Source organism: Empidonax traillii, unplaced genomic scaffold, assembly GCF_003031625.1.
Source record: "Empidonax traillii isolate 1590-97213 ecotype Southwest subspecies unplaced genomic scaffold, ASM303162v1 scaffold67:size1865537, whole genome shotgun sequence".
In the NCBI taxonomy this organism is placed as follows: domain Eukaryota; kingdom Metazoa; phylum Chordata; class Aves; order Passeriformes; family Tyrannidae; genus Empidonax; species Empidonax traillii.
The window spans coordinates 1698272-1724191 of NW_020955260.1; the positions used below are offsets into that span (position 1 = coordinate 1698272).

A 25920-nucleotide genomic window follows, 5' to 3' on the forward strand; every position below is an offset into this window, starting at 1 on the left:
TGGTGTCAGTGGGCACCTGGCAGGTAGCACGGGGTCTTCCCATAGTATCCTCCCTGCTGATCTCAGTGTGTGGTAACCAGCACCCTCTTATCTCATGGGGTCTCAGGCAAGGAATGGGAAGGTCACTGTTAAAGGTCTGAGGTGAGGCTGGTCCCTGCAGTGCATTCAGCTGTTTCCCTGTCACTCTGTAGACATCCTATTCTGTCCAAGCTGCAGTGAGGCAGCTGTGGTAGGTGTTTGGTGTTGAGCTGTCAATTCTGGCTGCTTTAATAATACTGAGTATTGCATTATAACCCCTTCATCTGGTCTTCACCTTCCCTTGTTAGCAAACCCACATTTCTAGCACTGAAGTCAAATACACTCTGAACGCTTCCTGTGAGCAAGTACAACAACATCAAAAAAATTTTCCATCACAGAGCTACCTACTACTCAGAGTAGAGCTCTTCTGTGAACTACTGGTTTTCTTTATGTTGTTACAAGTTGCTTTTAACACATCTACCCAGCATATACTTCACAAAGAAGAAAAATGTGTGCAAAGCAGTTGGATGCAACACTCCTGTGATGTTCCCATATACTTTCTCTCCTTGCTGTGAGGTACAGAATGCCAGAACAGAAATTATGTGCTTATTCAGCACAGAGGAGCACTTTCACAGCAATGGTATCAGTAGCTTTCCCTGGACTTGCATGCCAACAGCATCTCTGCTGTCATGTGAGGAGGTGATGCTGAGGAAGAAGTGGGGCAGGAACCAGGCGTGTTCAGTACTGGACTACTCTTCTGCCTGCAAACCACTTCTGTTTATATGAGAAAAGAGGATTTTGCATGCTAAATATTGAAAACTGTATTTTCTTCCATACAACTTATCAAAAAGATAGTGAGGACCCAAATTCACCAATGTGATTTACAGTCAGCCTGGGCCTACCCTGCTGCTGGGTGTGCAGAGTTCCTCATGATGTGGGATCCCGCACATCACATTCCTTTCTTCTGAGCCACCTCCTCCAGCAGCAGGACCAGTGTGACTGCAGCAAATCCTCACTGGAAGCCACCTGCCTGGGAGGCAGGATCAGGCCAGCATCACAGAAGGAGCAGTTCACGACCTGGATACCTTTTTAGCAGCCCTGTGCCTTGCGGTTCATGCCATATGGCAAATCACCCCAGAGAAGGCTCTTCACTTCATTAAGCAGGGTCTGTACCTATAACTCTCTTCAGGGGACTCACCTTCAGGCGAGGGCACAGACCTGAGATAAAACAATGACCCACTTCTCACCTAGGGCCTGCACGTCTGGTCGTGTCCCTGTGGGTGGGGGGCTTAATGCCTGCAAAAAGCGCCCATTTAAGTGCATTAGTGACAGGATGAGAGAACTGCCCAGGGAGGTGGTGGATGCCATCCATGTTTGTACCTGTTTAAGGACAGACTGGACGTGGCACTGAGTGCCCTGGTCATTGCCAAGGTGGTCACTGGCTGGACTCGATGACCTCAGAGCTCTTTTCCAACCTGGACGTTTCTGTGATTCTGCGGCTGCGTTCGAGTTCACCGCACCTTAAAAGCCCTTCACAGGCTTTTTACCCTCTGACCTGTTTGCCCTCCCACAGCCCTTGGCAAGGACCATTTTTTAATCTTTTTTCACACTCAGTGCTGGCGCCACACCAGCCGGTTCACACGGGGGGACAGCGGAGGGGACCCCCGCGCCTCGATGCCGGGCAGCTACCGTGGGCTTGCGGGGAAGTAATTTATTCACAAACACGCGAATAGGGGCTGGTTCTCGAGGCCTATTCCCTGGTCCCGGGGCCGATTCCCCGTTCCCTGGTCCCGGGGCCGGAGGGACACCGTGTGCGCCGGAAATAGCGCTCCGCCGCAGCCGCCGCCGCGCCCGGAACTCGGCGCGCAGCCGCTGTTTCCGGGGGAGCACTGGAACAGGCCGGTCGGTGGTAGCACACGTGGAGGGGGTGGCGGGACCGGAGCGGGCCCGGCCCGGGCTGACCCTGCAGGGCTGTGGGTGAGACGGCACCGCACGGGAGTGTGGGTGAGACGGCACCGCACGGGAGTGTGGGTGGGACGGCACTGCACGGGGCAGGTGTTCGGTGGCGGCTCGTCGGCAGCGGCCCTGCGGGAGGACACTCTCCCGCCCTCGGGGCCCGCGGTGTGCGGTGTACGGGCCGTGCCCTTCGCCAGCTGCCCCGGCGGAGAACTGAGGCCTGCCCGGAGCCCCGCGGTGCCGGCGCTGCCGTGCGCTCTCTCGAGGCCGCGCAGTGCGAGAATGAGCTCCTGTCCCGAACTGGTCAGCCGGTGCTGGCGCGGTGAGCTCTTCTCCTGCAGGTGTGTTGCGTGTGTGTGCTCTGTGTGCTCACTGCCTTCTCTTCCTGCGCCAGCTGAGCCCAGAACCGCACGGAGGAAATCTGCATCTCATCGGTTGTAAACAACTGTTGGAAGAGTAAGATGGAGGAAAAAGAGAAGAAGAAGCATCGTGCGAAGCACAGCGGGCCAAAGGCAGAGAAGAAAAGGAAGCGTTATCTCAACGACCTGGGAATAGGAGATGAGCAGGATGCACGGAAGAGAAACCCCAAAGCCTTTACGGTGCAGTCTGCTGTGCGGATGGCCAGGACCTTCCATCGGTAGGAAGTGGGAATTGGTTATAGAGCATGCAGGGTCGGCTGGGTGGACAGGTGTTGGCTGGGGTTGCTTTGTTTAGAAAGCATTCTAGAGTGTGATTTTCACTGGTGTGTCTGCATAGCTTCCATCTTTCACCCGGTTGTGTTGTAGTCTATGCTTGTGTCAGAAGTGTGGTGCTTTCTGCATCTGTGTTACATGGTACAGCTCTGTGGTCAGTGGAAAAAAAAAGGTAGAACTGCTTAGACTCCATGGGAGTTCCACATACATATTACCATCTGGGCTGAGGGTGAACTTTTGTGTCCAAGATTTTGCCAATACTGAAGGCTTTCAAAGAATAAATGTTGCTGTTTATTGCGTTCCTATATATATTTATTTATTTATTACAAATTTCTTCTCAGAACTCAGGATTTGAAGACTAAAAAACATCACATTCCTGTGGTTGATCGCACTCCTTTGGAGCCACCTCCAGTGGTGGTGGTTGTAGTTGGCCCTCCCAAGGTTGGGAAAAGCACTGTGATAAAATGTCTTATTAAGAACTTCACAAGGCAAAAGCTGGTTGAAATCCGGGGTCCTGTTACAATTGTTTCAGGTGAGAACAAAGAAATGGAAGTGCTTATTTTGTGGTCCTTATTTGTCTTGCTTTTAGAGCTAGGATGTGTTCGTGTTCTCATAATTTTTGGTCATTTTGATAACATAATTTGGATGTGTGATGAGGCACACTTAACTAACAGTAGAGGAGGAGTGAGATTTAGGCTTTGGGGGCTTGTCTCTCTAAGCTTGATTTTCATTCTGGTGGCATAACAATTTTTTTTTGTTGTTGTTGTTTTGGTTTGGTTTTGGTTCTACCTTTCTGACTTTTTTCTTCCACCCCTCAAACCTTTCCCAGCTTTTCCTTTTCTACTGGGTTCTGTTTTCCCTTTTGAACTTTTTCTCTGGCTTCATTTTAAGCTCCACGTGTGTTTCATATTCTTTCCATTTTACTGTCCTATAGTCCTATCTTAGTGTGCCTTTCTTTCTTAAGCCGCCAGTTCCAGTTACATTCTCCTTCTCACCCCCGGTCAGTTCCTTCTTCTTTTTCTTAAGTTTTTAGTCATAGTTTCCATTTCTCTTGGTTTGCTCCCTTCTTATGTTTCCCCAAATGTTACCAAGGGGATCACTGAGGTTCTATGAACAGCCCACAGCAACTCAAGGCATGAATTCATAAGGGAGATCTTGCTTGAAGACAGATAACTGTACGTTTGGTTCAAATAGAGACTTTTAAATAACAAGTCTTGTTTTTGCAAGGAGTGATTGAGAAATACAGGAAAGAAAAAATGGAAAGAAAATTCATGTGTTTGATTTGATTTCCTAATTGGTCTACTGAGACTCAAGGGTTGAATTTTTCAATTGAAAAGATGAAGAAATAAGCCATGATACCTCTTGTCTGTAGTTGCTTAAAGTTGTTACTAATGTCTTAAGTTCAGTTATTGACTTAAGTTAGTCAAGCCAAGTTATCAGTGGGTACTTTTTTTCTCATTTGAATATATGTTAATAATTTCTTTGGTATGTTAATCCTCTCTTTTTTTTTAAAGGCTAGAACAGAGTGGGTTTTTTCTTAGTAATATCAAAAGAGCAAAAATATGTGGTAAAATAAAATTCACAATGTTAACTCTGGGGCACTAAAGAGAGAAGAAGCAGATTTTTTTTCCCCAAGGTAAAAACCCCAGTTTTTTTGCTATTAGCATCGTTTTCAGAAAAGCCTGAACAACTCCTTTAAAACCATCAGGTTGAGTACATGTTTTCAAGTAAAGTATTATAATTTAGCAGAATTATAAACATGTAAACCCACTTCTACAGTGGAGCATTTTGGACGATCTGCACATTAGACAAGAATTTGAGTTCCAGATACCCTTCAGGAATGTGACCTGAGAAGAAAACACTGTATTGGTTGGTTTGCTCCCTCTGTTTCAGTTTCTGATTTGTAATTCTGTTTTCAGGTAAAAAACGCAGGCTAACTATTATTGAATGTGGATGTGACATCAACACAATGATTGACCTGGCTAAAGTTGCTGATTTGGTAAGTTAGTATTGCCACGTGATTTCTACTGTAATTGAAAATCCTGCTTTTGCCTGGACTGCACCAGTGTCTGATTTCTCTACCTATTGCTATGAAAAACAAAACTGTTTTGGTTTCAGAGGAACGGGACTTAAGCTTGCTGACAAACCTAATACACTGGAACAACGCCTAGGACTTTCCTCATCCTGGGGGTGGGGGAAAATAAAATGTGTGTGGTGATGGGGAGGATGTGAAAGAGGGGAAGTGCATCTGAACTGCATTGCTAATACAACTGTTAAACTTTTAATGACAGATCTTATAACAAGCCAAAGTGATACAGTGACTTTTCATTAAGGGATTTGGTTAAACCATCTAAATCTGAAAATTATTTTTAGTCAAGAAGTTTTCAACTAATGTCTTAAGCAATATGTGTTAGTGTTTACTAGTTGTTTTGGGGTTTTTTGTGCACTCTAATGTCCCCATATTTAAAGATCATTGTGTGGCAAAACAACTGATTTCAGTGCAGTGTGGTCACCATTCTAATTTACTTAAAACTTTTCGTCAGGGGATTACGTCAGCTGATCTTGGGGATCCAGTGTGCCATCCTTAGAATTTTACTTTATGTGTGGATTTGAAGTACATTATTCATAGCTGATTAGGGTTTGAGATCCTTGTCTAAGTATTAACTATGTAAATATCCAAATACATATGTGCACTGATCTAGATATTGCTCTACTTGCATGTTTTCTTCCTGTGTAAGGGAAATGCACTAATGCAAATGCAAAATTTTTCTGTTGGTAGATGTGACAGATGTTTGAGATTCTATGTGCACATAGTGATGCTGAGACTCTGTTTGGCTCTATTGTTAGGGGGCTGAGATTACATAATTGCTTGAAGATCTCTGTCACAGTTACCCTGTCTTTTAAGTTCTTTATTGTTGAGACCCTGATATGACTTTGGTTCCATATTCATGTGATTGTTGGCTGCTGCTTTCCTGTGTCAGTGCATTTTTGTGATGCCTAACAGTAATTGCAAGGTGTGAGGTAAGCTTGTCTCATCTTACCAAAAGACTTGGTCTTAAAGGCATTGGTGCATCCAGGACACAGATATAAGATTTTAGTTAATTTTCTAAGATGTTCCTGAAAATATTGGAATTTTGCATATTTTAAATTTACCAAGCAAACACTTTTTCAGATCTTATTGTAATACTGGATGTTATTGCATTCTTTGATCAGGTGTATTCTTCTATAGTTTTTTCAGAGACAAGTGAGCAAGTCGAGTCTATAGAAATGAGATTTGATTGACTGGGAGAAGAGATTTGATTTCCTAAGCCCTACTGACTTCTAAAGCAGCTAAGATCCATACTTTAAAAAGCCAAAGTGTGTTTTTAGGTTATATGAAAATAAAATTACTTTAGAGGTTTGGTCTTTGAAATTTGCTCACGTGAGCCCCAAGGAATTGCTATAGTGAAATGTGGATGTTGTGCTTCCAGGTTCTAATGCTGATTGATGCCAGCTTTGGATTTGAGATGGAAACGTTTGAATTCCTGAACATTTGTCAGGTACATGGTTTTCCCAAAATTATGGGAGTTCTTACCCACTTGGATACATTCAAGAACAACAAACAGTTAAAGAAGACTAAAAAGAAGTTAAAGCACAGATTCTGGACTGAAGTGTACCCGGTATGACATTTAACTTAAATTTTTTCATATATTTTGCTTTATGGAAGCTAAATTAAAAGTGGGGCGATACTTAAGGGTTTATTGTGTTCTTGCATCTTTTAAATAATACCGTAAATGAACAATGTTGGTGTTGTATCAGATTGTGTCTGCAGTTTCCAACTGTGATTTACAAATTAGAATTGTATTATCTTTTTTTTGTTGTTGTTGTTAGTTTATTAGGTTATTAAATTGATTTTTAACGCTTTTATGCCTTTTTAATGTGTTTAGGGTGCTAAGTTGTTTTATTTGTCTGGGATGGTTCACGGAGAATATCAAAAGCAGGAAATTCACAACTTGGGGCGTTTTATCTCGGTTATGAAATTCCGACCTCTTACTTGGCAGACGTCTCACCCGTATGTTCTTGCAGACAGGTGTGTGCTTTTCTCTCTCTTCTTCAGCCTCAGTGCAGGTAGCACCTGCTGTTTGAAAAAGCTGTAATGTTACACCTCATCTCTGTGGGTGAGTGGGTGTTTAGCATTACATGGGTGGCTGTGGGAAATGAAAGCCATCTATGCAGGTTTGTGCCATTAGGTTTAGCCATTCAGTTTTCCACTTGTGTCAGACCATGTATATACCTCTGGTATACCTTCTGAAACACAGAAACAAAAATCAGAATAATCCTACTTGTTGATGGTTATATTGAATGTATGTGGAATATCCCTTCTGCTCCATCTCCGTGTGTGGTATTTGATTCACAGTCTCTTTGGAACATGAAATTAATCTTTGATGGTAGCTTTCTCTATTTGGGACATTACTTCACCTTTCATGTTTTATTACCAGAACGCTTACAATTATGACTAAACTCCCACGAGACTCCAAGATGCCTATAACGAGCCTCTTTCAAAGCTCTAATTCTTTCGGAAAAATGAATAAGAGACATGAATAAACATCATGCAAAAGTCATGAAAAATCCTGCAGAATGCACAAAGCAAAGACAGGGAAAACATACACAAAAAAATTTGGTGCGTTTTCGGTAACATTGTTTTAGGCTGTGGAACTGTTACAGTCATTATGGTTGTTGAGTCAGTTTACAGCTGGTCTGCAGCCAGGACATGTGTCCCATTCCCTTCCTTGGCTGTTTGTTTGTGTTGCTTCCCTTTTGCAGTGTTGGAAGAAGTTTCCCCCTCATCTGCCTGTGAACATTAATTTTCTGTGGTAGCTTTTGTGTTGCTCACTGCCATTATGAGGGAAAAGAAGATATTGTGTGGCTGCAGGGAATGTGATGTTCAGCTGTTTGCCCTCTAATGACAGAATTAATTTGAGGAGGGTTGTGTGCGTGCAGTATATAAACAGTTGTTAAAGTGTGCTAAGAAAGCATGTTTAGTGAAATGTCAATAAATCTTCTGGAAATACATTGTTGAACGTGATCGAACAAATTTTAAAATACAATTTTAGAAAGATTTTGGAAGATCTTTTTCCATGGGTTTTTTTCCCTTATAATCATTCTATTTTGACTACTGGAGTCTGCAGAGCATGCGGTGGCAGCAGTGTTGCTGCAGTTCTCTTTTCCTAAATTACCTTTTTTCAGAAGTTACTGTTGCAACTGCTGGATATTTTAACTTTCATTTTGAATGTTGGATAGAATGGAAGAGTTGACAAACCCAGAAGATGTTCGAATCAATCCCAAATGTGACAGGAAGATATCACTTTATGGATACTTGAGAGGAGCACACCTGAAAAACAAAAGTCAAATTCATATGCCAGGTAATTTATCAGATTCCTAGAACTCTGTCTCTACTGATTTACGAATAAATCATAAAATGATTTGTATCTTTAAACTCTTACGTTGTAAAGTAGATTTTCCACATTTCTAAATATATGTTATGTTCTTGGAAATTGTTTTTCATAATACAAGTTTTTGTGAAAATAAATCTTGTAATTAGCTTTGCTTTTAATTGTGCAGTTTTGTTGCAGTGTTAAACACAAAATTCACAGTGTTCAAACTTTTTCAAAGGTGTTTCACTTCAGAAGATTCCTTGAAGTGCAAAACATGCAAGTTCTAATAATGAAAATTAAATTTCTCACGCTCATTGAATAATTTAATATTTTAAGTGAATGATTTAAAAGTTTAAATTAAGAAATATTTTAGTAGTAAATTTACAGACCTACTCAGAAAAGTGAGTTGCTAGTTTTCTCATTTGAAAACAAGGAAACAAATACCCAAAGCTTGACAGGATTCTGACAAATTTATGCTTCTGTAAGTTCAGTGGTAAGGCAGAAGAATTGGATGTTTGATACAGAGCTTGCTATTAATAAATTACTGAATGCCACAGTGTTTTTGTTTGGTTTGTTGGTTTTTGTTTTGTTTTTTAATCTTTTCATGGTGAATTGCACACATTTCAGAATTAAAACGTTGTGCCAACCTTGTTGCTTCCTTTGTCTGTCGCCCTAGGTGTAGGAGACTTTACTGTGAGTGATGTGAGTTTCCTGCCAGACCCCTGTGCTCTCCCTGAGCAGCAGAAGAAACGTTCTTTAAATGAGAAAGAGAAACTCGTCTATGCCCCTCTTTCAGGAGTTGGGGGCATTGTATATGATAAAGATGCTGTTTATATTGACCTTGGTGGAAGCCATGCTCACGAAAAAGAAGAGGTAAGAGAACGCTGGTGGTGACTTGAATTCTTGTGCAAAATGTAGGTTTTATCCTTGGATTCAAAATAAGTGTTTAAAAATAAGCTTTTTTGAAATGATCAATCCTTATCTATCCATAGTGGGTAATTACTTTTTTCTCCTCCGAGGGTTTCAGAGAGGGAATGTTTCAATTATCTGCTATTGTGCAAAATATTTGGAAGATCAGTTAACAATAAGTACTGAAGTTTGTGTAATAACTTTCCAAATATTGACTTAAGATGTATGAAAACTCCTGGTGCTGGGATATTATCACCCAGGGCATGGTGATTGTGGGAGAACACTTACAGGATGTGGCTGGTTAAAGGGAGAGACGGAAAACATTTGCCTACAAACAAATTGAATTCAGCTTGTTTTCCCTGTATTTTGCTAAATGTTAAATACCTTTGGGTCTGTGATAATGTGTGCTTGCTGTATTTGCTGTAGTGGTTGCCTACTGTGAAGGAATCCCTCTTTAATTTTTCTTGGTTTCGTGTTGTATGTATTCTTGAAATGTGAAGCCGAGAAGGGAGACCTTGCTAGTCTGAGAAAATGTTTATTTAATATGCTCTGCATTCTTTTCTTGCGTATACATATTTCTGCTGGTGTAGGCAGATAGACTGATAGCTGTTTGTTAGACATTTGTTTATTCATTTTAATTGAGAAGTAAAAAATCTTGGCTTTCCAGGAGGAAGTGAGACCAAATCATGAACTCGTTCAGAGCCTCATCTCCACACATTCAGCCATTGATGTTAAGATGGCATCAAGCAAGGTCTCTCTCTTCATGGACTCTAGACCCTTGGGCTCAGAAGATGTAGAACAAGAGTAAGTTTTGAATGCTGAGTAGTGTTTGAGTGTGAATGAATCTCTAATTTCAGGCTCTAGTTTAGGAAAAATTCTAATAGAGCATAGTTAGTAAAATAGCATATTGTCTAATTCTTCCTCTTCTGATATTACTCATATGCTACATCTGTGTTTTGAGATCGAAGTAATTGTTACTAGAAAGTTTTGCAAGCAGTATAGTCCTGTCTTCCAGGGATTTCTTGCTTATATAGCCCAAGTAGCATATTTCTGTTTTTCTTCAGAGTTTTAGAGAATGTCAGTCATAATCTTCAGTAAAATTAATCGTATAGCCTATTTTCATTCCATGGAAAATGAAGAAATTTCCTGGAATTGTTTATGGCTACAGCTCTTAATTCTTGAATTAAGAGGCATTTTTACTTAAAAAACACCCATTGCCTTTCTGCATGTTCTCCATCTCCTCACTTTTTTGGAAAAAAAAAATAAAGAAATAAGTATAATTATTTAAAAATATTGTTTCATTAAAATTTTCTTGTACTTTACCATCTTACTCCAATGTGATCTTTGGAAAAACAGGTTTGTGATGCCAAAAGAAGAGAGACAGCTTGATTTGAAGACCGGAAGAGTACGCCGAAAGGCCATATTTGAAGAAGAGGAGAAAGAAAATGACGATGCTGTAAGTGATGAGGAAGATGACCAAGAAGAAGAAGAAGAGGCAATGTCTGAGGATGGAAGCGATGGTGATGATGAAAATGATGCTGAGGAAGAAAGCGAGAGAGAGCTGTTAAGGGAACAGATGATGTTTAGGAGAGCCAAACGTATGAAAACAGAGGTGCCCCAGGAAGAAGCTGTGAATGAACTGCCAGCATTCGCAGACAGCGATGATGATCTTGAGATGAGTTCTGAAGAAGAAGGAAAAACTGCCCCTGAAGACAGTGAGATAGAGGAGGAGGAGGAGGAAGAGGAGGATGATGAACAAAGGACTTGCAAAGATGAAAGCTCAGATAGTGAATTTGAGGCAGCAAAAAAAAGAGCTGAATCTAAGCAATATGATATAAATAGTGGACATACAGAAACGAAATCACAAACCTCAGATCACAAACAGAAAAGAAAAGCAGTGCTCACTACGGATTCGGGAAACTGCACAGCAGAAGAGGCATCAGAATCTGAGGCTGAAAACTCTTCACTTGATGAGGGCGATGGTGAAGGAGGATCACAGGATGAATTAGAAGTCGAAGAGTCAAATAGTGATGGGTTTCAGCACAGTCAAGCAAAGAAAACTCATAGTGTTGGACAGACTAAACTTAAAGCTGTAGAAACTGAGGATGACGATGTGGAGAACCTACTGAGAGAGGAGGAGGAGTATGAAGAAAAAATAGATCTTTCTGCTGACACAATAGGTAGACTATAAGTGTTTAATTTTTACAGTCCATTTTCAATTGGATCAGTTGAAATTAGTTGTTAGTAAATACTATATAATCTTGGCTCTCATATACATTTATAGTTGTTAAGTGGCAAACTTTGAGTTAGGAAAGGTGGGCATATCTGCTAGTAAGCCTTTCACTTGTAATGTAGTGTGCAGGTCTGAGGTTTCCTTCCTCTAAAACAGAGATGATTCATTTTACAAACTTCATTGATTTTGCATATACTTCTCTGTATAGCTGTGTGTGTAAAACAAATTATGATGCTCTATTACATCTGGAAAGACTAAAATATTCTTGGGGGGATATTATTAAAATGCATTAACTACTCATTGAGCACTGGAACAGGCTGCCCAGAGAAGTTGTGGAATCTCCATCTTTGGAGATACTCAAGAGCCGTCTTGACATAGTTCTGAGCAACCTGCCATAGGGTGACACTGCTTGAGCAGTGAGGCTGGCCAAGATGACCTCCAGAAGCCATTCTGTGAGGAAGATGTGTGTCATCATAAACATAATGAAATCTGTTGCTATTGCTAATAAATTCTTAAAATTTTGTCCTAAAGTTAGGACAAAAAATCAGTGATCTAATTTGTTAGCCACAATGTATGTTTCTATGTAGATATGGAGTATGAGAAAAAGAAATTGCGACTTATGTCTACACTCCCTAAGCCTTTTATCATGTCCTTTTTTAAAATTGTTCTTGTAGCTCCTAATTCTTGGTGTTATTTTCAGGTGCACTTAAGTGGAAGGAGGACCTTACACAGAAGGCAGCTGAGGCCTTTCTAAGACAGCAGCGTTCAACCCCCAATCTTCGTAAACTTGTATATGGAACAGGTACAAATCTGTTTGGAAACTTGTCTTCATATATGGTTACTTTTTAGCTGTTACCAAGTTTTCAGGTCTGAATATTTGAGCACTGTCTTTTGGTGGGAGGCTTGAGGAGAGTTAATTGAATTTTTAAGTGTAGATGCTCTAAATAAAAACAGTCTTTTACTTTTCCAATAAAAACCATTTTGAGCTCATTTTCCAGACTGCTTAGTTTTTACTCTTGTTTTCTGGTACAGTTATTTCCCCAAAAGATTTGAAGTTTGGTCATTTATGTGATCATCTGGTAGATACTGTGCAAATTCATTATGGTAATTGTGTTTCATAAAGGAATATTGTTTGTTGGCTGTTTTCGGGAACTTCTGTCTCACAGTGACTGTGGAATATTCTCTTAGACATGACTTAGTATTATCACGTTGCTAATGAGCTGTTTGCCAAGGGAAAAAATAGCTAGCTGGCTTAAAAGGAAAAGAAAATGACTTTTTCTGTAATTTGCCCAGTTTAATGCACAACTTTTCCTGTCATTGGATGAGTGTACAAACCTCATCATGCAAAAACTTTGTAGATCACAATGAGAATTTGGCTTTTGTAAGCCTTCCCTAGTACAGGAGTGGGAAGATTTTCTGACAGATTCTTGATTTAGAGGCAAGCTTAATGTCCTTCCTCTTCATAGATAATTTTGGTATTGTTCCTATTTGTGATATTGAACAAACATCCTGTGTTGACCTACTAGGCAGTATTTTTTTCAGGTGATTCCAATTATGCAAATAGCTGAATCAGTGTACCTTTTTCTTCAGGCTTTTATAATTAAAAATATTTTTAGATTGCATCTTTTATTTCCTCAAACTACTGCAGGTATTGTGATACATAGGACAGAAGAGAAGTGGTTAAAGAATGTAATGCATGTGCTGTGGGGGAAGCCATCGCAGCTTGTATGTTTGATTTAGTTGTAGAGGATGAGGACCACGAGAGCGAGGATGCAGACGATGAACTTGGAGGTTTGTTTCGAGTCAGCCGTCCAGACAAGGAATCCAAACAGAAGGCTAATGCCCTTGACTGCTCCAAATTTCTGATAGAAAAGCCGCGAGATTGGGATTTAGAAGAGGTAATACCATTGGATAGTTGTTTCTGCGTATCCTGTATGTCCTGGCTGTGTCTCATAAACTACTACTGAGTTGCCGTTGAAACAGACCTCTGGGAGCTCTGGCCAGTGTGTCTTATATTCTGCTGTTTGCTGTCATTAGAAGTAACAGATTCCAAGGTCTGTGCTTGCAGGAGTGGAAAGTTGCAATAAATCAACTTAATGCTTGGCTCTGTTGAATATTTGGTGGATCATAGTTTGCTGCGTATTTACCAAAATGTAAAAAGCAGGGGAATCCTGAGTGAAAGTTCAGTGTAGGGTAGAGACCTTGTTAGTGTAAAGTGTAAACTGGTTTCATATTCCTGCTTTTGCTGAGGCATTGTGTAGTTTTGGTAATGGTGTCTTGGTGTGGAGCTGCATGTGAGAATATCAGATTGTCTCAGAGGTGGTATCTCTGATGGGGAAGCGGGGAATGTGTTGGAGAAGGTTTCAGCTGATGACAAGCTGTAGCTGTGCAGGGCAATGACACTATTGTTTTGCAGGTTATGAGCAGTATTCGAGACTGCTTTGTTACTGGAAAGTGGGAAGATGATAAAGATGCAGCAAAACTGTTGGAGGAAGATGGTATGTGTAAGACTTCTCAAACTGATTCATGTATACAAGATTCTTAAGAAAAGTATGACTTTTCATTTATGTATGTATTTTACCATAGCGATATACTTGCAAATTTCTTTCAAACTATTATATAAATTATTACACAGATAGTAGCATAATTACACATTGCTGTAAATCTCTGTAGAAACAGAAAGCAATTACCACATTCTGAAAATTTGCTTTCTGAAAAACAGAGTATATTATTTCAATTATGAAATGGAGTCCTTAGTCAACACTTGGATATGCCAGCTTTGAATTATGAATCTTGAGTTCAGCTATTCATTCTCCACGTATATGTTATTCTTTTGGATAGTCATGGTAGAAGTAAACAAATTTTTCTTTACCAGAAAGACAAACTTGTCATTCATGTTTGGCTGAAAAGTGAGATCTATCTTCAAATGTTTTGTAGGAGGGCTTTTTGTTTTGTTTTTTAAGTTAGGAAATATTTAGAAAGTTTTAATAATGTGGCTGTATCTTACATGCAACGTAATTGTGATTTGACAGGTTTATGTAAGCATTTGTTTTTAACCTAAGAATTGTCAGCTATATTTAATTTTTTTTTTTTTAAATTAAACAGCAGCTCAATTGCTCTGCTGGTGTCTCGTGTCATTAGAGTGCTGAGTAATGTGCTCTGTGGTCCTTTAGGGTGATCTAAACTTTATTGACATCTTTTAAGTCATAAAGGTATTGAAAAGAAAAAGGAGGAGGCACTGGAGTTTGGCAGAGAATTTTTAGCTGAGGCTCTAGAGAGGGCAGAACAGACTTATAAAACTGTTGATGGGAAGAATAAATAAGTGTAGTGAAACTAATTCACAGAGCAGTACTGAGAAATGCAGAAGACTTAAAACGTGAGAAATGGTATGGAACAACACAACAGACTGGTTAACTAACAGATGTCTTGGGTGCTTATTCTTGCAGAAGAACTGTATGGAGACTTTGAAGATCTTGAAACTGGTGTTGTGCACAAGGGAAAGGGTGCTGCTGAAGGAGATGAGGTCTGAGCTGCATTTTTATGTTCTTTAGCAGTATACATGTGTATGAGTTTCTGATTGAGTGATAGGTGCCCTATGTAATAAATTCAGTTTTTGTAGAGTCAATGGGAACAAAATCAATGGTAACAAGGAAGAAAAGATGAGTATTACCAACTTTGGAACTTATAAATTTCTAGAGTGGCAAGTTTCTAGTCTGAATTGTTGTTTAAAGTTAATTATGTAGGAGAAGTCACCTCACTTATTTAACAGTAGGTGTCAGGCTTAATCAGGAGCTGGAGGATCCAGAGGCATGAGAGAAGTATTTTAAAACCAAATGTAATCATAACTGTTTGTACTATGTAATTTCATCTGATGCAGAAGGTTATAGCACTCTGTTTAAACACAAAATTGTGGGAACTTGACACAATTTCCTAGTCATTCCTCTTATCTGCATAGAGGAGGCTGGTGGAAGCAATTTTATACTGTGGCTTGGATATCTTCCAAGAACAGAGCTATAGTTGTCTGTGACAATACAAACCGAAAAATCAATTTTTTTTTTGAACTGAGCAACTTGATGGCTTTGCATTTAATTGTAAAATTAAGGGTAATGCCATAATTTTGGCAGTTTTTAAATGGTCTGTGAACAGACTTCCTCCTCTCTGGCCTCTAGAGTGCTGCCTTCCAGCACAGTATTACTCAATGCTCTCAGCAATTATTTTTTTTCTCTTGCATTATGTATGCTTATTTGAGCTGTAGAATAAGAGGTATGTCAGTTCTAGGGTCTGTTCCTTTATGTTAAAATGAATGCTAAGTCAAAAAATTTTTCTCAGTGAAAAGGGATACAATTAGATCATGGGATCTTTTGGTCACTGCTGAAGTTATGTCTCCTTGTATGAATAGTTTACTAATTTCTGTCTCAAATGGAAATATTTTTCAAGTGTCTAATAATTTGCATTATGAAAAAGTATTGCTGATTAATGTAGATTTAACTGTTGATTGGAATGGGTTGTTTTCTCTGAACCAGTTTACATGTTTGACAACTTATTGTTGTTTAGTCTGGAAGTGAAGAAGAGGGGGAAGATGAAAAAATGTCCAAACCAGAACCTGAGGAGGAGGAAAAGAAAAAGGAGCGCATGGACAAGAAACGAAAACTGAAAGAAATGTTTGATGCAGAGTACGATGAAGGGGACACCACGTACTTTGATGACCTTAAAGAAGAAATGCATAGACAAGCACAGGTACAAGATGTTAACTTGACAATTTATCTGGCTGTATGTCTTCAAAAATACCCCAGAGAGTTTTCCCTCCAGAGGTTTTTTCATGGAGACACATGTGACGCTACTTCAGAAGGCACACACAAAGAAATACTTGCTAGTGATTTTTTATGCTTGAACTTTTTGATTCTGTTAGCTGTAAAGAAAAGCCAAACAGTTGAAAGCTTAATTTAAACTGAGGGCAGTAGTTAAATCACTGAATAAGACAGGATGTGTCATCTAAACTTCATCTACTTTAAAATTTGCAACTGAAAAAGAAAAGACATCCTTTTATGTGTAGGAAGGTGAAAATCTTTCCAGTACTAATTTGTGCCGTGTATTTTCTTGGTATTATTTATAGTGTGATTTTTTGTTAATGTTATTAATGGATAAGTAAGTTTTTTGTGACAGTCTTTTTCCTCCAACTGTCAAGTTATTTTGAGGAAAAAATAATTATGACTATTGCTCTGTACGTGTGGTAGAAGTCTTCAGTGTAACTGCATCCAGAATTTGAGGTGTTGATGTTGTTCCAGGCTTTTCTTTTTTTAGAGAAGAACTTGCAACCTTAAAAGTAGCTTCTTTCTTTGACTGACTTGGAAGAACATTGCCTTCTATTGCTAATAACTTCAGTGTCTTCTCTGCTGGCAAAATTTTGCCCTAAATAGTTATTAAATGGATTGTTACCTTCTTGCATTAGCCTCTGTCATAAGTGATCATATGAGCTCTGGTATGCTGATTTACTAAGAGCACTGAAAACATAAATAAGGACATTCCAGTAGAAGAATAAAAGACAATTCACAAATCCTCACTTGAGGTCTGTTACAGAAATACATATCAGGAATACTGCTACTATGAGATGGAAGGGCAAGGATCTCAAAACTGGGAATGTGCAAAGGCTTCTAGAAAAATAAACTTGAACCACATTTGTGCTGTATCTCAATACTTTGAAAAGGGAAATAATTTTTTTCTTAAATATGGTGTCTTATTGGTATCTGAGCATCAGAAGGTAGAACAGGAGAGTGAGGCTTCCTTGTTATTCACAGAGATATCTTAAAAATTTGCATTAAAATATCTACATTCATATGGTACAGAAGAGCTTTTGACTGCACAGTGTGAGTGTGCACAGAAATATTTTTAAGCTGCTGAGTAAGGTAGGAACCCAGCGTCCTCATAAAGTGACACCCTAAAGATGAGGACATTAACTTTAAAAGGTACTTGGGCTCCTAAATAAAAAATGTACTTTTGGCAGCTGTATTTTTAAAACCCAAAGTCATCGTTATGAAAGGTATAACAGAAGTCACTCAGTCATTTGCTTCTCTTGGGTTCTGTCTTTCAAGTAGACTAACAGGTCCGCTTGGGATTTCAAATTGGAAGGAATCCATGGTGGCAGAGATCTTGCTCTGAATAAAAAGTCACGAAACGTATCAGATCTTTCCCATAAAGATTTATATAAATGTTAGCATGTTTTAAATAGAACTGGCACTTCATGAACAAGTTGTTAATACTGGAATTTTGTGAAACACGTGGTGACTTTCTCTTTGTCACATAGCTTAATCGAGCAGAATTTGAAGATCAAGATGATGAGACCAGAGTGCAGTATGAAGGCTTCCGGCCTGGGATGTATGTTCGAATAGAGATTGAGAATGTGCCATGTGAATTTGTCCTGAATTTTGACCCTCATTATCCTATCATCCTGGGTGGTTTAGGCAACAGTGAAGGAAATGTTGGATATGTACAGGTATGTAGCCAAAGATTTGAGTGCATTTTGTATTAAGACAGGTGTGCTTTAGAGTATCTGGAGTTGCTATTTTGTTTAAAATACGGTAAATACTGAGAGAAACTTTGATCTGTGTCTCTCAAATGGGGGATTTGCTTTTGACACAGACTATAACTCTACAGTAGCAGATGCTGGATTTTTACAGGCTTAATTATATAGCCGGAAAAGATTACTGTTGTTTAACGTTAATCTGCAGAGGTGTCTCAGGACTAAGGTCTGATACTGTGATTAATGTTCGTTGGCATAGGTGTCTCAGGACTGATACTGTGATTGCTAAATTGCAAACATAAATTATACTCTGAGCTTTGTGGTCTATATAATGAGCGACTATAGGAAAGTTACCAGGATATTTATAGATACATCTTTTGATACAATAATTCCTTATATGCATACAAACACGACTTCAAAGTGAGTGAAATACTGATTAATCTTTCCAGTCAACCCAATGTTAATGAGAATGTTTGAAGATAGAAAGCTTCCTGAATAAAAAATTCTAGTGTAGATAGAAGTTGCTTTCAGTCACTGGTGAAAATGAATCTCAGAATTCATGTAATAGCATTATTCGTCTTTTCTTCTAATTAGTTGCGCCTGAAGAAGCACCGATGGTATAAGAAGATACTGAAGACACGTGATCCCTTAATCCTCTCGTTAGGGTGGAGGCGCTTCCAGACCATCCCCATGTTCTACATTGAGGATCACAACGGACGTCACCGGCTCCTGAAGTACACACCACAACACATGCATTGTGGAGCAGCTTTCTGGGGTGAGGGCATTCTGGAGTTACTGTCCTGTGCCACTTAATCACTGTAGATGTCTCAAACTTACAGGATGTATCAGGAAATATACAGCCAGTAGCTTTTGGAATTTCAATTTCCCCATGGAACATAAGGTGACACCAAATAGTATGGGGAAAATAGGCAGTTGCCTTATATTTGTGAATTGTTTGAATGATTTGTGAATTATTTGGCTTTTAATCAAATTCTGAACTTTCTGCTAAGTTGTATCATATCAAAGAGGATCCTGAATTGTTGGCTGTGTGCAGTGAGACACTTGCTCACATTCTGGGCCCAGCCATTACATGAGCAACTTCTTGTCAATCATTCCTTTAACTTTCATGGGGCTTTGTATGTAAGTAATACTTTGAATGCTTTGAACTTTTCTTTGGTTTTATTTATTGAGAATATTTGACAGGTATTTCTAAGCTTTCTGACTTTAAATAGAAGCTGTGTAATAGATGTTGTGTAATAAAGCCTTTCAGAAGTTTTTTAATTTAATTTTCTTGTAGGACCCATCACTCCTCAGGGGACAGGATTTTTGGCAGTTCAGTCTGTCAGTGGCACAACGGTATGTTTGTTATCACAAAATGTTGGTTACTGCTTTCACTGGGTATTTGGGTAAAAGGATTCGGGGAAGAAGGTTTACATATCGTAAAGCAGTTTAGGTGTAGGAACTGAGAAAGTAGGTGGACTCAAGCTTTTGAAAGGTGTATTGTGATGAGATGGGACACTGTATGGAGAGGGGTTTTTTAAACAATTTTCATCTGCTACACTGAAAGAAATATTGCTTTATTATTTTCTGTGGAAGGATTTATACCTACTTGGTTTTCAGGTACACTATTGAAAAAGTTTGTCCTCATTGGGATTTCTCTGCATCCTGTGAAAATGTTTGTAGATACCTGAATAAAGCTTGTAAGGGACTTAAAAGACCATGTACTCAATAGATCAAGAGGTAATGGCCTCAAACTGGAAGAGAGTAGGTTTGGATTAGAATTTAGGAAGAAATCATTTTCTCTGAGGGTGGTGAGACACTGGCACAGGTTGCCCAGAGAAGGTGTGGCTGCCCCATCCCTGCAAGTGTTCGAGGCCAGGTTGGATGGGGCCCTGAGCAACCTGATCTCATGGAAGGTGTCCCTACCCATGGCAGAGGTGTTGAAACTCTAGATGATCTCAAAAGTCCCTTCAAACCCAAGCCATTCTATAGTTCCAATTTAAATAGTGTTATAGCAGTATTTGTCAGGTACAATGTTACTCAAAGGTAGATGTTTCCAGGCAATGCATAATGAAAGCTTTGCGTGGCATTGTAATGAGCTATGAATTATTATCTCCTTCCTAAAATATGCCTTGTCCTATTGCACAGCCATCATGTTATATGTATTAAAAGGCTGTTTTCACCACGTGTCCACAGCGTAATCTAGTGACTTAGAGCATAAGTGACTTAGTGCATAAAGCACTTCCCCTTTGAGACTTTCTGTCTGAGTAAGATTCTGTTTCATAAAGAGAAGACAGCGAGATAGATAACAAGGACTCTTAGATTGCTTCCAAGGTAATTAGAATGGCAGTCCTGAAAATCTCATTTAGTGAATGGTAGGAGTGTTATGTCAGCAGCACCTCAATTATTCTGTACTAGTCAATTTGCATTGTTCATGCTGCTGTACTCCTGTAAAGGTTAGAAATTCTGAACTCTTAAAAGCAGTTAAATGTGGAGTGCAGGTCCCCCACAACATCCTTCTCTCTAAGTTGGAGAGAGACTCATTTGAGGGGTGGACTGTTTAGCTGAGGAGGAGTTGGTTTAATGGCTGTATCTGGAGGGTAGGGGTCAACAGCTCAGTTTCCTGATGTACATCAGTAACAAATGGTGTCCCTCGGGGGTCTGTACTAGGACCAACACTGTCTGATGTCTTCATCAATGACATAGACAGAGGGATTGAGTGCACCCTCAGTGAGTTTGCAGCTAACACCAAGCTGAGTGGTACAGCTGACATGCCAAAGGGATGGAATGCCATCCAGAGGGAGCTTGAGAAGTGGTCCTAGGGGAACCTTGTAAGGTTCAACAAGGCCAAGTGCAAGGTTCTGCACCTGAGTTGGTGCAATTCCCAGTGTTCATATAGTCTGGGGGATGAAGGAATTGAGAGCTGCCCTGACGAAAAGGACTTGAGGGTGTTGGTGGATAAAAAGCTGGACATGAGCTGGAAATGTGCACTTGCAGCCCCAGAAGGCCAGCTGCATCCTGGGCCCCATCAAAAACAGTGTGACCAACAGGCCAAGGGAGGTGATTCTCCCCTTCTGTTGTGCTCTCATGAGACCCCACCTGGAGCACTGCATCCAGCTTTGGGGCCCTCAGCACAGGAAAGACAGCGACTTGTTGGAGCGGGTCCAGAGGGGGGCCACCAAGATGACTGGAGGGATGGAGTAGCTCTGCTCTGTGGACAGGCTGAGAGAATTGAAGTTGTTCACCACAAAGAAGAGAAGGCTCTGGGGAGACCTCAATGCAGTACCTAAAGGGGGCTTATAAGAAAGATGGGAGTAAACTTCTTAGCAGGGTCTGTTGTGACAGAACTAGGGGGAATGGCTTTGAACCAAAAGGGTTGATTTATATGAGATCCAGGGAAGAAGCTTTTTATAGCAAGGGTGGAATAGGTTCACCAGAGAGGTGGTGGATGCTCCATCCCTGGAAACATTCAGTGTCAGTTTGGAAGGGCTCTGAGCAACCTGATTTAGTGGAAGATGTCCCTACTCATTGAGAGGTGTTGGACTATGTGATCTTTAAAGATTGTCTAGGTGACCTTCCAATCCAAGTTATTTTATGATTTTGTGATTCTAAATGGTTTCTTCACTTTGTGATAAATACACACTCAGCAGTATCTTTCATCTCTGCATGTTTCAGCCTGACTTCCGGATTGCTGCCACAGGCGTTGTGCTTGATTTAGATAAATCCATAACTATTGTAAAGAAATTAAAGCTAACTGGTTTTCCGTTCAAAATTTATAAGAACACTTGTTTTATTAAGGTAGGTATGTAGGTATGTATACAGCAAAACCACATGTACTGATGTTAGAAAGGAATGAAACTGGGATTGTCTTTCTTGAGTCAGAAGTTCTCCATTATTCCGTGCTTGTGTTTTTTGTGAGCTCCCTTCAGTGTGGTCTCTAAATATACTGATCATTAGCTAAGCAATATGAATTATTGTGAACCAAACAAAAATCTGCAACAGTCACCTGGTTCACATTCAATTTGATTTTTTTTTCCTTCCCACACCTGCTTCATTCCTAAAACCCACTAATTAGCTGGCCACAGTGGCATATACCTCTGCAGGATGTGAACCTGTCCCTGGCATCATTCAGTTTGATCCCACTAAATTTCAGCTCCGGAATCAAAGTGCTTAATTCTATCAGTGCTTAGACTTCTCAGTTACAGTTACAAAAGTGTTTGGGTAGGAAGTGTTGCAGAAATGAATGTTCATTGACCTTGCAGCTGTCCTTGGGCTTTCAGGCTCAGGAAGAAATTAGGTTATTCTTCATTTGGGGCAGCAAGTAACTAAGCAGTGACCCCAACAGTGAAGCACTGAAGTATTCACACTAGGCATGGAGTTATTTTTTTTCTTGATTTCCTTGTGATTTGTGAAAAAAGCACAAACCTTGGAGAGCTGCATTGTATTAGAGTCTCACAGCTAGCAACTTCAGGCAGCTTGCTTGCTTTTAAGGTATTCTGTGTTCCAGCAAGTTACTATAAAGAAGAACTTTAAAGCTTCTCGTAGATGTGTTCTGGTTTAGAATTTTAGGTGTATGTATTTAATGCTTAGAAACCTTGCCTGTGATATATGACTCTAAGTAGATTACTTTCAGTAGCTTACCTAACTAAAGTCAGCTCGGTGTGTTTTTGGTATGATCAGCACTCTTAGTCTAAAGACAGTGTTATGTTCCTGTTTCTTTGTAAGATATGCTTGTAGGACTTAGTTTTTTCATCCTACGTAGGTCACAGAGAAAAACTTAATCATCTTGAATGATGGTTGTTAATTCAAATTTTCAGGGGATGTTTAACTCTCAGTTGGAAGTGGCTAAATTTGAAGGAGCAGCAATCCGTTCTGTGAGTGGTATCAGAGGACAGATCAAAAAGGCCCTCCGAACTCCTGTAGGTGCTTTCAGAGCAACATTTGAAGACAAGTTGCTGATGAGTGGTAAGTTGCACTTTCCGTGTAAGTTATCACACAACTTTCATCCTTCTTCACAGAGTGGAAAGCCGTGTCTCACAATTCTGGAATCTGATAATTAAGATGTGAATTCAGACAATGTGAAATATCTGGTGAGATGCAGAGTGAAATTAAAAAGAAATGCATTTTATGATGGATTGCCTTCTGTTACACTCAGAAGTCATATAGATGAATAGGTTTGAGTTGAAGACGTACATCTTCAAGTGTTTTAGTGTTTTACACAGCATGACGTACCTTTCTCCTTGAACATGATGAATTGAAATTAGTGGTACAAGTGCTAGAAGGACATTTTTCTGAGAAATCCAAATTACTACTGGCATTGTAGCTGCAGTTAACCTTTTTCTGTAATCTTTTGGGGAAATTATGCAGGGGATAGTTCTCTCTTCTGTTTGCTGAGGATAACAGTTATGTTCAGAGTACGAGTACATGCTTATTTGGGTTCATATGACCTGTTTTCCTAAACCCATCAAGATTACGGATAGTGGAAAATAAAAGCAAATTAGTTCTTTTAGAGGCAGAGGAAAAGAAAATTGTTTTTTGTCAATATTTGTACCAGCACATATGCATATGTAAACTCAGTTACTAGTTCTTGAATATGAGTAGTGAATAGGATGGTATTCCATTGCCTGCTCTTCAGGAATATGTGCTGTTCATGCCTTTATGGGGTTTTGCAGAATCCAAGTGTATGAATAGTTGCTTTTACCAAAAGTTGAAAACATTTGGTATATTTACCAAACCATATACTAGCATGTGGTCTATTTCAGGCAGTCTTTGTGTGGATGTGATGAACTGCTGTTTTAGAGCCAAGTAATGTTCCCTTTTCTTTCAGATATTGTCTTTGTGAGGACGTGGTATCCTGTTTCTATCCCAACGTTTTATAACCCTGTAACATCCTTGCTGAAGCCAGCAGGTGAGAAAGATACTTGGAGTGGAATGAAGACAACAGGCCAGCTGAGGTATGAGCGAGGCATCAAACTGAAACAAAACAAGGATTCTCTCTATAAGGTATATGTCTGTTTTGTTTGTTTGTTTGTTTTAAACTAGATCAAATTTGCTCTGTGTCTCAGACCTGTGCAAACTGAGAGCAGTGTAAATATATGCTCATACATATATGCATGTGTGATTTCATATTTTTATCCACAAGGCACAGTCCTGGCATGAGATGGGAATAAAACAGTGGAGAGCAGATTGCTGTGGGTCAGTGAAAGTTCATAAAGTAATCTGCAGGGTATAAGTCTTCTCCAGAAGCTTACTGAGTCTTTTGCCATAGTAATTGGAGTGAAGATACCATTCACAGATCAGTGCAAGGATGTTGGAAAACAGGGCTTGGGTTTTGGTTTGTGGTTTGTTTGTTTGTTTTGGTGGTTTGTTTGGTTGGTTGTTTTGTTTTTGATGGGTACTGTTTCTTTCTGGTTTGTGGTGTTTTGTGGATTTTTCCCCCCTGAAAGATGGAATATAAAATAAAAGCTTTTAAAGATCAAGAATCTTATATATGTTCTATATTCATTCTTTTAGCCTATTGTGAGGGAGAAGAGGCATTTCAATAAGCTCCACATTCCTAAAGCACTGCAGAAGGCACTGCCTTTTAAGAACAAGCCTAAGAATCTTGAGAAGAAAGGCAAGACTCCAAAAGACCAGTGGAGACCAGCTGTTATCAGGGAGCCTCATGAAAAGAAGGTAATTATCACTTATTCTGAAACAAGGACTCATGAAGGGTAAATGTGTTGTTTAAAACATTTCTAACTTTTATTTGGCACTTGAGTCTACTGCTAGTGCTGAAGACGTATATGCTTCCAGTGAAAAGTTATCACCTGCAATTTGTTCTGTTCCCATTTGGCACGCAGTATGTATATGGAACTGTCGCTGAATGGATGGTGTCTGTTTTTTAGACTAGTCGGTCACCTGAAGCCTAAATATGACTTTTGTCCTTGTCACAGCACATGCAAGGTATTTCATTTGGATTTAGTGCTCTCATATTATGGGAGACACAAATTGGCAGCTGCAGTTTTTTGACTTGTCATTGCCATGTATTATTAACACAGACAGGATTTGAAGCAAATACTGTGCTTTGAAAATTGAGAATTAGAGTGCTTGCAAAGGCAAGAAGATCCAAACTGCAGTTTAAGTGTTCTACAGTAGCAATTAGGCATAGCCTTTTAAAAGGTATCTAACCAAAATCAGAGTTCACAAAAATTAAAGCTCTGATTAACTTCCTAACAAGATAAATAATTAAACCATTTTGGAAATTGGGTAACAGGTGCAGAGATGATTAGGAACTTGCCTTGAATCTCTGGTTCATTATATGTGTCTGCTGAGGTTAAACTGTTTCTTACTCACCAAATTGAGCTGTGTGTATATTGATTGTCTATTTTCTATTTTAGATATCAGCCCTACTCAGTGCTTTGAGTACAGTGAATAATTACAAGATAAGGAAAGCCAAAGTAAAACACCGGGAACAGCTTAAAGAATATCTCAAAGTTAAGCAAAAGGAGGATGAACAGAAATTCAAGAGGCAAAAGGAGGCTAAGAAAAAGGTCTATCGCATACTGGGACAAAGGGAGAAAAAGAGGCAGAAGTCAAGCTTGAAAGGATCTAGCAAGGGGGAGAAGAGTACGTAAAATTTCATCAGATTTCAAGCCAAATGAGGAAATAGGGTAGCTGTGCAATTTTCTGTTGAAGAAACAAAAAGGCCTTGGACTACACTATATGTGCTTTCAAGACAAGAAAGAACTGCAAATATGACCTTTTTCACACTCTTGAATACTTCATTTGGTAATGTATATAAATAAGATGTAGAAGTATGGATTGTGGGTTTTATGCAATAATATTCTGGAGGAGTTTGTATTTCAGAATATTTCTATTCATAGCGTGTATTCTATTTGTCCAATAAAGTATTTTAATTCAATTACAGAATATTGCTTTTTTGTGTTTTGTCTTAATACTGGTGGACTTCTGTGGGAGAATATCTCCAAATATGTTCCTGTCTTGGCAGTACTTTAAGCCATTTTGCCCTTGGCAAATCTTTTTTTAAAAGGTGTGAAGATCAACTGTTACTGGGTAGGAGTTTCAGAAATTCTCTGTCTTTGATGTGTTGGCAAATGCCCTCAGAGTAGCTCGCTCCTGTACTTAGATCATCAGGTCCTGCATGAAAGCATCTCAGTTTTTTCCACTTTTTACTAGTTA

The 25920-nt window shown here is 39.5% G+C and overlaps 1 protein-coding gene across 2 annotated transcripts; it reads left to right on the forward strand.

The window, feature by feature from the left end:
* The first annotated feature begins 1947 nt into the window (after positions 1–1947).
* BMS1 (BMS1 ribosome biogenesis factor) lies at positions 1948–25647 on the forward strand. Of its 2 annotated transcripts, XM_027880311.1 has the most exons (23): positions 1948–1991; positions 2369–2611; positions 3008–3198; positions 4586–4665; positions 6137–6325; positions 6593–6735; positions 7947–8068; positions 8757–8953; positions 9657–9793; positions 10346–11169; positions 11923–12024; positions 12963–13120; positions 13639–13720; positions 14669–14745; positions 15777–15959; positions 17524–17712; positions 18334–18514; positions 19037–19095; positions 21415–21537; positions 22557–22704; positions 23567–23742; positions 24253–24414; positions 25119–25647. In XM_027880311.1, exons 2-23 carry the CDS (start codon positions 2436–2438, stop codon positions 25353–25355), a joined length of 3936 nt encoding a protein of 1311 aa, XP_027736112.1. In that variant the 5' UTR covers positions 1948–1991; positions 2369–2435; the 3' UTR covers positions 25356–25647. The 2 variants fall into 2 exon arrangements, with proteins under 2 accessions (XP_027736112.1, XP_027736113.1); XM_027880312.1 differs by lacking the exon at positions 1948–1991 and having other exon boundaries at positions 2322–2611.
* Positions 25648–25920: the final 273 nt, after the last annotated feature.

Bases quoted from the DNA above. Each gene is read 5' to 3' on its own strand.
- BMS1 (XM_027880311.1), top strand. From the start codon at position 2,436: ATGGAGGAAAAAGAGAAGAAGAAGCATCGTGCGAAGCACAGCGGGCCA. The intron at 6,736-7,946 runs GTGTGTGCTTTT...AATGTTGGATAG, and splicing joins CCGTATGTTCTTGCAGACAG to AATGGAAGAGTTGACAAACC. The intron at 18,515-19,036 runs GTGAGGGCATTC...ATTTTCTTGTAG, and splicing joins TTGTGGAGCAGCTTTCTGGG to GACCCATCACTCCTCAGGGG.